The following is an 11,501-nucleotide window of genomic DNA, read 5'->3' as shown; positions in this document are numbered from 1 at the left end:
TACACTAATTATTGAAAATTGAAATTGGTAGCCCCGGCCCTGTAAATTGAAAATCGTAGTAAAAAATAATTATTGCACAATATTGAAGAACAACTATTCTACTCTACTTTTAAGAACTAATTATAGCATCACATACTAACAATGATGATCTTGACCACCATGGAATAATTAGCTAGGAATTTAAATGTGTTCATAGACACCAACCTTTTGGACTGATGGATTCACCACTAATTTGAAGCCTTGCACAAATGTCCAATTGGAAAAGTGCTCTCTAGAATGGAGAAAGAACTAGAATGAGAATCAAGAAATGTAGCCATCAAAATGAAGCTAATTAAGCAACAAAATCAAAGGAGTGGATGTTTGTTACTAACCTTAAAGCAAAAAGATCAAGCCATTCTTCAAAATCCAAGCACCAGCTTCATGGTGAAGAGCAGCCGCAATAATGGAGAGAAGGGTTCAAACGCGCGCCTCTGTTCTTGGGATGGAAGAGAGGACGGTTGCAGCCTTTTTGTGTTGTAGGCTTATCACCGTCGGTTCTTGGCTAGAACCGACAGTGATAGAGCACAATCACTGTCGGTCTTGGCTTAAACCGGCAGTGATGAGTGTCCCGCCAAAACACTGCCGGTTCAAGCCACAAACCGGCAGTGATGTGGTCCTTCACTGCGGGTTTTAGCCCAGCATCAATCATTTTTTTTCATTTTCAAGCTCATAACCGGCAGTGAAGGTACATCACTGCTGGTTCTCATAAATCCGGCAGTGATGATGCCGGCAGTGATGTACAAATCTAGCGTAGTGCAGGCATGTCGTATTCCTGAATGACTTGGTCCCGAAGGTTTACGGGCTTCATGCCCGAGATGCCTTAAGGACTCGCAAGTTTGCTTCTTCTTGTCGTCACAGGACATGTTCTGTTGCTTTGAGCGTGGCTGAGCGGCCGAGCGCGTCGTTGTGCGGTTAAGGAGTTGTTTCAGTTCTTTTTTTTTCTTTTCATTGTGTTTTTGGTTCTCCTTCTCCCTGGTAAGTTTGGTGCTTACCAATGAGTGGGTAACTTGTAATCTTTTTCTACCTCCGCTTTAATGAAATACATGCCTAACACGGTCACGAAAAAACACGTTAACTCACTACTTATGCGTCTTAATAGTGAGTGGAGAGGATTGCGGTGAAATTGAAAGATGCCAAGTTAAGAAACTACGAACGACGAAGATCAATTGCCGAGCACAAAAGTTTGCAATTCAGGGCACTAGCAACGCAAGCTAACAAGAACATTAGCCCCAGACAAAAGCAGCAGGCCATGTCAACTCGCCGGTTGAAGCCATCATGTCTTCCAACGCGAGCCACAACATTCTCTCCTTTGTGTTCTTCCTAGTAAAAAAGAGCAACTGTAGCTTTTGGCAAGGGAATACATGCGCAAGAGGGTGTGGTCTAAGAGCAACCCCAACGCTACATGCTGATTGTTAGCCCCAGTGTCCACGTTGGCATAAAGGCTCCAGACCATACCGTCTAGTGGCTTCGCAGGTATCCGTATTAGCTTGCAGAAGCAGCAGGTGCTTCAACTGACAAAAGATTGAGGCACTCTTTCAATTCGTGTTGTGAGCAAGGTTGCTGGCATCTTCATCACGCGCTTTCATGATTTGAGGGTGAAACGGGTACAGAACTCTGAGAAAAGCTACAGCTGCTTTTCATGGAGAAACACTAGGCTGCCATGAGAGATGTATAGCCTCGTTGATGGCTACCTACTTGGCCCTGTACCATTTAGCTGAGGCATATAGTCTCGACCGCTTAAGTTGCTGCTGCCCTAAACGAAAAAGCACGTAACAGAAGCTCTCATCCAGCTCCAACGGGTAGCCTAGCGAGTGCTCTTTTTTTTGTGAGACGAGGCACTGAGTTTTTTTGCAAGATCTTATGACAACTTGCAGAGCCACCAAGACAACTAATCTGGACATTCAGCGTTGAAGCCACTGTCTGTCCACGGTGTCGCGTTGGGGGCACCCTCAGCGTGTTTGCGCATGGGCAGCGCAAGGCCATGTGGTTGGCAGTGGTTGTGCTGGTGTAATCCCGTGGCCTGCGAGTAGGCCGGTAACGGTAGGGAACATCGACGCGACAAGCGACATATATGTGGCTGAGTTTCGCTCTCCATGCGCCCGTGGGTCCAGCCCAAAGATAAGCCCCTCAACCAGTGGTCACATTCAGATTTCTTCGATTCCTGCCGACAGCGAAACTGAGGAGAATCCCAAGAAGCAGAGCTGGTGAAACAAGGCAAGGCCAAGGCTGCGCCAAATTACATTGTTTCAACACGCAAGAAGAGGAGCAGGAAGAAATAATGGCTGCAATACCTGCAGCGATCTCGGGCTGCTGCTCTTCGTCTCGCCTGTCCCAGCCTGCTGGCCTCCTGCCCTCCACAAGCAGAAGGCGTTTCAAGGTCACGGCCATGGCGCCCAAGAAGAAGGTAACTGGTCTGGCAGTTCCACCCATCTTCCCAAACTCTGCAGCTTCGATTCGTCATTCCTTGACAACAAAAAAAAAATAGAAATCTCAGCATGCATGCTCGTGTTCGTCGTCGTGCAGGTGAACCGCTACGACGAGAACTGGTCGAAGCAGTGGTTCGGAGCGGGCATCTTCACGGAGGGCAGCGAGGAGGTGTCCGTGGACGTGTTCAAGAAGCTGGAGCGGCGCAAGGTGCTGAGCACCGTGGAGAAGGCCGGCCTGCTGTCCAAGGCCGAGGAGCTCGGCGTGACGCTCTCCTCGCTGGAGCAGTCGGGCCTGCTCTCCAAGGCTGAGGACCTGGGCCTGCTCAGCCTCGTCGAGACCGCGGCGGGGACGTCCCCCTCCGTCCTCGCCTCCATCTCCCTGCCGCTCCTCGTGGCCGCCGTCGTCGCGGTGGTCGTCGTGCCCGACGACTCCGTCGCGCTCGTCGCCGTACAGGCCGTCGTCGCGGCGGTGCTCACGGCCGGAGCCGCCGGGCTGTTCGTCGGCTCCGTCGTGCTTGCTGGCCTGCAGGAGTCGGATTGACCACGAGCTGAATTACGTCAGCAGTACCGCATCCCGAGTAAGCCTTGTGTAGTAGGATCGATCTTGTTAGCAGAGCAGAACTCATCATTAATTATAAAAAATCGACAGTATGTGCTGCAATATAATATAATTAGCTTTTTGATGTTATTAAAAAAATTAGCTTTTTGATAATTTGCAGTGCAAATTATGTGATCACATTATTATGAAGAAAATTGCGAGCAAATGGATGGTTAACTCGGATTCGACTCCTCATTTCTACAATCAATGCAAATATGTATGCCAATCCCACCTCCATCGTGTATCATCGTGAATGTTGTCAGATTCACCTTAATCCACATGTGTTGGAGTAGATTGGGTGAAATTTAGTTCAAAGTTCCATTTCAATCCACCACAACACATGTGGATTGCTTGCGAACCCTACTACATCCAAACAAGTCCTAAAGGGTGTAGCCATGAAGGACATGTATGAATGCAGCAAATTCAAACTTTCAAAGCTACGCTAAGGTTTTACTCCCTTAGTTCCGAACTATAAAATGTTTTACCTTTTCTAGATGTATTTTTTAATTATATGTATCTATACATAGTGTATATCTAAATATATAGTAAAAGCTATGTATTTAAAAAGACAAAACATCTTATAATTTAGAATCATGGGGCACACCCTAAGTCGATTTCTTTCTTTCTTTTTTAATAATGAAAATAAATCCGACTTCATCCTCTTGGAAGAGGAATTACACCACCTTATTACAAGGTTGATTTCTTTCTGTAATATATATACACATATAATATGAAAGTATCTTTGCCGTAACGACACGGTCACTTTCTTCTTTTGCATATAGATCAAGAGAGGGAGCTTTTCATTGCTTAGGGGGTGTTTGGTTTCAAGAATTTATTTGTCCATTATATCTTCTTAATTCTTTTTTTTTGTTTGGAATGGTATGTGATTCATCACCGTCTCATCTCTCACAAACTAATGTAATTAGACCTTATTTGGATCACCTAGAGCTAAAGTTTAGGAGGACCATTTTTAGTCCAGTGCTATTTGGACACACAGAATAAAAGTAAGCAAAAATTAAAAGGCTTTCCTAGACATAGACTCATGTGCACCTTTTAGGTGGTGTTTAAATTGAGGGAGTAAAGTTTAGGGATGTCACATCGGGTATCACATCGAGGTGTCACATGGAGTGTTCGGATAGTAATAATAAAATAAATTACAGAAGTCATCAGCAATCCGCGAGACGAATTTATTAAGCCTAATTAATCCGTCATTAGTACTTGTTACTGTAGCACCACATTGTCAAATCATAAACTAATTAGGCTTAAAAATTTGTCTCGTAAATTAGCCGCAATCTATGCACTTAGTTATTTTTTTAGTCTATATTTAATACTCCATGCATGTGTCCAAACATCCAATACATTAGGGAGTAAACTTTAGGGGAGGAACTAAACAAGGCTTAGTCTACATTTGCCAACTAATGAACTAATGGCTAGTGGGTTGGGAACTAAAAATTAGTTCACTTTTAATTCACCTATTTGGATAACTAGGGCTAAAGTTTAGGTGACTGGGTATCAAACAAGCTCTTAATATAGGTACGAGTAATACGTTGATTCCGTCAAAATTCAACCTATGAATTCTCATGATACAATACCTCATCTAAAATGAGATAGTTTCTCAAACCAAACACCCACTTAATACCTATTTGCAGCATAAAGCAAGCTAGCTTGCGGTAAAGCAGGTTATGTAAACTCCCGCTAATATAATTAAGCTCCTTGAGATCTGAAACAAGAACAGAACCTCCGAGCAATTGGTCGTGCTTTATTGTTAAGCATGTAGTAAGAGAAGTATCCGATTCTCCTGTGAAAATTACTGCTCCATCGGTTTTTCAAAGCATTATTGGGTGAATGCAGAAATTTTGCAAGAATTATACAAAAGTTTACAAAAATCAATTCATTTTCAGAGAAAAACTTAGAAAACAGGAAATTTTCACTCCATTTCAAAGGGGTCTAAGAGGTTTAATTTTGTAGGTTGTACTTCACGAGAGATAATTCATACTACAGGCCTCGGCTCATTTAAACCCCCTAAACATGCAAATATTGTCTCATCTTCTTGAACTTGCTCCGTTATCACACATCCCATAAACTTGCATGTATCATTGTCTTCCCTAACCCCTCAAATTTGTATAGGTGCCTTACCTTAACAATAAACCACATCTCCTCGTGCCCCACTCACCCTCCCTAGGACCCTACGCTTGGTCACGTTGGAGGTAGGGTATCGTCTAGGGTAATCATGCATGCAAGTTGGTTTTGCAACTACTCTTTAAGAGCACCCGTAATAGTAAGAACTAGTTACTAGCTCCAAGATATCTCTCTAATAATGTTAACTTTTAACAATGACTTTATGATTAAACAACAACCTCACATGATTTTAAAATATGTGTATAAGACTAGCTCTTGATCAAGAGCTAATTTTTCTCTCTCTTCTATTAAAATATAAAATAAAATACTTAGAGCTAGCTCATAAGTTATTGTTGGAGCTGCCTTAATAAAATGCTTAGATTGTTGGAGCTACCCTAATTATAAAATGCTTAGAGCTAGCTCATAGCAGTACAACTATCCCCTCTTTTTGTTGGCGACGTTGCTTTTTGGAGGGTCTATCCGGCAATCCAAATGTATGTCATATGTGGTTGAAAAAGACTGGCTGTAAAATGAAATATGTGGTGTCATATTCTTTTTTTCTATTTCCTTAAAATAATTATAGCTCGTGTGCATCTTATTATATAGGTGGAGTTAGTAGGGAGTACTTTTAATAGGATTATATCATCATGATGTATTTGTCTAAGTTTTTTTTATATATAATGTAATTAGCTAAGTTGAATAAAGCTTTTTTTTGTCGGGAAGTACGTCCTCCATTTGAGGATGCATGAGTCCACGACCGAGTTATAGTTGTTTGTAGGCATACAAAGTTTTCCCCTTTTGCTTTTTTGTCATTGATCGTCACATGATTTATTTAATCGTCAATTGTTTTTTTTTTTTACAGCGGCACATATATTATACGGAGTATACTGTTAAAGCACGTTACAACAGCCTGGGAATAGCTTTCTCGGTTTAAAGGAACAGTAAAAGACACTACTGAACTGCGTCTGTAAACATAGGTATTGTTTTTGTCGGGACGTAGGGCCCAAGAGTAGTGGCCACGATAAAGGCTCCGTTCGCTTGTCTTAAAAATGGTTTGTTCGGTTTCTTTTTTCAGCTAGAATAGTGTTTTTCTCTCACAACAATTCAGCCGGAACAGTATTTTTCAGCCAGTTTCAGCCAAGTTTCAGACCAGCGAACGGGGCCAAAAACATCGAGAGTTCTCGTTCTCGCACTCCGATAGCACAATCGGCGCTTCTCTTGACTGTTTGGTCGGCCCGTGTCATCGAGGATAAATATTCTTGAGCCGTAGATAAGATGGAGGCTTCACCGGACTCAAGAAATTGAGTTCACAACCATCAGTTTCAAATCTAAGGACCTGCACCAACGGACGTTGAAGGTCAACCCGAACACCAACCGCTGCTATACCACTTCTATGTCTGCAGAAAAGCAGATTCACGAAGAAAAAAGACTTTGCTCTGTATGTGCAACACGACAACCACCTCGAAAAGAACTATGGGTCAATAAGGACTCGTTGAGGAAGGCATGTGTCGAAACCAGGAACCAGAGGTAAGTGCGTTGGCTACGAAGGTCCCGTTCGCTGGTCTGAAACTTGGCTGAAAAACACTGTTCCGGCTGAATTGTTGTGAGAGAAAAACACTGTTGGCTGGTTTTGTAAATAGTGAAATGAGAGGGGATCAGCCGGCTGGCTGGTTCAGACTAGACCAGCGAACTGCCCCGAAGAGAGCATGCATGCCTTCCGGCTCGCATGAACCGAACCCACTGAGTAGGAGCTGGGACCCACGTCGCGACTGTAGAGCCCCACCACAGTGGGGAGCTTCGACCGGCCTAGGCGACCCAATTTTTTTATAATTTGGCTCTTTTTTGAAAAAAAATTATGTTTAGCCTCCTATAAGACTTAAACTCATCTTTGGACCCTGGGGGTCGACGCTAGGACTCATGGCGCCGAGGTAACACGTCTCGGCGCCACAAATCTTGGCTCCGAGGTGCTTGGCCAAGTACAGCAGGACATCCTAGGTGGCGTTCACATGACCAGTACCTCGGCACCAGAATACATGGCGCCGAGCATGGATTCAAGTGTGTGGCTGTCATAGCTCTCTCTCACGATCTATCTCTCCTCTCCCTCTCATCGTCGCCGCCAGCTAGGCCCGCCGTCGCCCGCACCTACTCCACTGGCTGCCGCCTCCTCCACTGCTATAGTTCACCACCCGCCGTCCCCCACGCACTGGTCGCCTCCCTCGCTCCCCCATCCGCTTCCTCAGCCGCCCTCGTTGCCCCAGAGCTCCTTCCACGGGCACTGGCGGTGAGGGCGGCCCCTGCTTCTCCCCAGTGTCCCCACCGGCCGACGGGCCGCCGGCATTCGAGTCAGGTGGCTACCCCGCCCATCCCCCCACCATGGCTCGTGAGGACGCCATCGGCCTCGAGGCCGTAGGAACGCCGCCAACCTGACCCGCTAGAGCCGCTGCCGCCGAGCACTCCCGTGCCACACCGAAGCAACGTTGTCGGAGCTGCTGTCGCACCGGCCCGTGACGTCACCTCAGACCTCACCGCGAGCCACCACCGTCGGACCCGCACCTCCTCTCATGGCTCCCTCGGCTCCCAGTGACCCCGCCGCCCCTAGTGACGCCACCGGCTCCCAGGTATTTTTTTTAGTTTTTTTATTGAGTTAGTTTAGATAATGTAGTTATTTATTTTATATAGTTTTGTAGTTTGGTAAAGCTTGTTTGGTTATTTAGTGATTTAGTGATGTTTATTTAGCTAATTTAGATAGATAGTTATTTAGTGATTTACTGATGTTTAATTAGCTAATTTTGTTAGCTAATTTAGGTAGATATTTATTTTGCTAATTTAGATAGATAGTTAGATAGTTAGGTAATTTAGTTATATAGGTAGTACTTGTAGTAGATGTAGTTAGATAGATAGGTGGTTTAGGTTAGATACTTATTTATTTAGGTAGAGAGTCGAAAACTTTTATATGTAAACCCGTAATAACTTTGGTGTTGTGCATACCAACTAGATGGACAACGTAGTCACACTGTATCATGGAGGAAGTATGGAGCAAGATGAGTTTGGGAATATCAGTTTTGTTGGAATGCAAAGGGTGCCAGTCTAGGGGGAATATTAGCCGAAGAAGATCAAACAGCGTGTCGCAACATAATACATGGTGCTCAGGGACTAGCTGTGGGGGTATTAACCCCTATACCCTTATGGCTAGGCTTGGGCCGGCCTAATCTAGGGGGTCCGGTCCATTGGAAGATGACGCGCGGCTCGGCCGATCTGTTCAGAGTCCCGCGCAAGGAGTCAAGACAGACTTGGAAATCAAGCAAGATCCTGGTCGGTTAGAATAGGAATCCTTATCTGGCCACCTATGGCAATTGTAACTGATTAGGATTAGTTTCCAGATCTGTAACCCTGCTCCCCAGACTATATAAGGCAGGCAGGGGACCCCTCTAAAAAACACCTCTCATTGACATACAGTAATACAATCAGACGTAGGACGTAGGTATTACGCCTTCTTGGCGGCCGAACCTAGATAAAACCTCGTGTCTGTCTTGCGTCACCATCTGGTTTGTGGCTTGCGCATCTGTCTACCGACAATCTACTACCTTAGGTATACCCCTAGGTAGACTGTCGACCATATTTCATCGACAATATTCAATGATCGGCCATTGCTTTGTGAGTTGTTTGGTAGGGCTCGTGATGAGCTTAAATGCAATTCAAATGAAGATGCCATCTTAGTTGAGGGGTTACTTCACCATGGCAGGTCAGGGATAATTTTGAGGTGGTTGGTCCTAATTGCATCAGAGGCTCAATGGGACAAATATATCAAAACTGTCATGAAAAATGAGTTTCAATGTGAAAGGTCCTTGTTTGGTTTTGGAAATTGAGTGACAACTTAGGTGGACTAATTGTGTTTATGTGAGATACATAGGTGATTAGTCCATAGGTACATGTGTGTGAGCAACATATGCCATGAAGGTGAAAATGGCTTAGAGATGTTGCAAAGCTCACACATGTGATGATGAAGGAGCTTAAATGCACATGAGACATCACATTGAGTCATGTGATCAAGGTGGAGAAGATCAAGACAAGACTTGGCTTGATGGACCGGTTGCAAGTGTGAAGGGCAAGTCAAAGGCTTTGGAGTGATGGACCGCGTGGTGGTGAAGCTTGAGCAAGACTTGGCGCCGATGGACGATGGCAACGGTGAAGAGCAAGTAAAGTCAAGATCGATGAACCAATATGATCACGTGATGATATGAAGTGGATCATATCATTGTTGATCGTGTTGGTGCATGTGTTGCATCGACGTTGGAGGAGATGGAATGGAATGTGCAAGGCAAAGGTATAACCTAGGGCATTTCATTTCACCGGTCATAGGTGTGTAGAGAAGTTTATGACCGGGTTTAGGATAGATGGCCGTACTATCAAGAGGGACAAACTTGTTTGCATATCGGTCATCTAGTGCCACTCGAGTGATCTAACTTTGCATCGTCGCTAGGATCGAGTGGCGTGGCAAGTTGAGTGGCTAACATCCTTTGGGAAATGATTGTGAAAAGCTAACACACATACACATGGTGGTGTACACTTGGTGGTGTTGGCACATTTACAAAGGAGGTGGTGTTTGTAGGGATTCGGCGCTTTCGGGAAAATGGAATGCCTATTTTCTATTGCGCCGGATGCAAATTCTTGTGGGTGGCTCATTGGAGCGAGGGTGAAGAAGTTAGAAGTGAAAACGAGTTGATCATGAAGATGCTGGCGTCGGTCAACTGACCGAACGCAGGATCTGAATGCACCGGACGCTGGCTGGCTACGTCCGGTCAGGCTGACGTACGATGACGCAGAAGCTGGAGTGTGACCAGACGCTGGCTGCGTCCGATCAAGTGTGACTGGACGCGTCCGGTCGAGGTCGGTACCTTACTGGAAATGATCGGACGCTGGGGGTTCAGCGTCCGGTCAGTTGAAGCTGCTGTGTCCGGTCAGGTCAAGTGACCGTTGGAATCAGGACACGTGGCCATCTGCGGGCGACCGGACGCTAAGGTCCAGCGTCCGGTCAACACGACCGGAGCATCCGGTCGGCCCGATTTTTGCCCAGTGAAGGGGTAACGGCTAGTTTAGCCCTTGGGGCTATAAATAGAAGTGGCCTTCGGCCATGGCTGGTGTGGAGCACCTAAGGGGACTTTGTGTCCATGCTTGAGAGTGCTTGGGAGCCCTCCATCTCACACATACTTGATAGTGATCATTCGATTATGTGAGTGAGCGATTCTAGTGCGATTGCATTGTGAGGTTGCATTGAGTGGCACTAGGTGATCGAGTTGCAAGCCGATGGTGCTTGTTACTCTTGGAGGTTGCCACCTCCTAGATGGCTTGGTGGTGGTCTCCGTTGAAGCCCGCAAGAAGCTTGTGCGGCGCTCTGGAGAAGTGCTTGTGAGGGGCATTGTGCTCGCCCCATGGGAGCCGCGTAAAGCAACTCTAGTAAAGCGTGTCATTGAGCTACCCTCACTCAAGGGGTAGGTTCTTGCGGTGCCCGACGTGCGGGCTTAGCGGGTGATGCTAATTAGCCGCCGAACCACCAAGTGAGCGGTCGACACAATGAGGACTAGCGTGTTGGCAAACACGTGAACCTCGGGAGAAAAATCATCATGTCAACCTTGTTCTTCCCGTTGGTTTGCATCCCCATTACATAAGCTTGCAATTACTTTTATACATATTAAGCTTGTGTAGTTGCTCTTGTAATTAGATAGCTTGTGTAGCTTACTAGTTACCTTCTTGCTTGTGTAGCATAGAAGTAGCTCCTGTGCGTGGCTAATTTGATTTGTGTAACCTTGTTAGTCACATTGCTTAGTTTGTGTAGCTAAGTATTTGTGCTCTCTAATTTGACATTGGTTGCCTTGTTATTAAGCATTGCTAGTAAGCTTAGTTGGCTTTATGCTTTTGCTTACTAGCATGAGTAGGAGCTCCCTTGTTGCTTAAAAGTACTAGAGGCATAGGTTTGTGTGACCTTGCTCCTAGCATTGGTTAAGAGAGCTCTAGCTAGCCTGGCACCTTTGTTGCATAATTGTTATCTTTGAAAGGTGCTAGTGAACATATATAGTGGGGTATAGTCTTGGCTAGACCGATAGTTTTAATTCCGCATTTGTATCGGTTAGCCGACGCGATTAAGTTTTAGAAAAGACTATTCACCCCCCTCTAGTCGCCATCTCAACCCTTCACAATGTTTGTATTTGGTTGTGCGGAAGTTGTCCAATGATCCTACCCCTCATGGGTATTCACCTCCTAATATTCATTCACCCCCTCATGGGTTGTCGCCAGCACCAGAGAATCAGGCACCCTCTGAGCCT

The 11,501-nt window shown here is 45.5% G+C and overlaps 1 protein-coding gene across 1 annotated transcript; it reads left to right on the top strand.

Annotated features, from left to right (window-relative positions):
* Positions 1 to 2,185: 2,185 nt before the first annotated feature.
* Positions 2,186 to 3,575, top strand: LOC136458421 (uncharacterized). The gene is made up of 3 exons (XM_066458358.1): positions 2,186 to 2,443; positions 2,563 to 3,043; positions 3,185 to 3,575. Exons 1-2 carry the CDS (start codon positions 2,318 to 2,320, stop codon positions 3,004 to 3,006), a joined length of 570 nt encoding a protein of 189 aa, XP_066314455.1. The 5' UTR covers positions 2,186 to 2,317; the 3' UTR covers positions 3,007 to 3,043; positions 3,185 to 3,575.
* Positions 3,576 to 11,501: the final 7,926 nt, after the last annotated feature.

This window comes from Miscanthus floridulus, chromosome 6 (genome assembly GCF_019320115.1).
Source record: "Miscanthus floridulus cultivar M001 chromosome 6, ASM1932011v1, whole genome shotgun sequence".
NCBI classification, from domain to species: domain Eukaryota; kingdom Viridiplantae; phylum Streptophyta; class Magnoliopsida; order Poales; family Poaceae; genus Miscanthus; species Miscanthus floridulus.
This window is presented reverse-complemented; position numbering and strand designations above follow the sequence as displayed.

What these genes read in the sequence shown, in the direction of transcription:
- LOC136458421 (XM_066458358.1), top strand. Translation starts at nt 2,318, where the DNA reads ATGGCTGCAATACCTGCAGCGATCTCGGGCTGCTGCTCTTCGTCTCGC. An exon ending in CCATGGCGCCCAAGAAGAAG is followed by an intron (nt 2,444 to 2,562) that starts GTAACTGGTCTG and finishes GTCGTCGTGCAG; the next exon opens with GTGAACCGCTACGACGAGAA.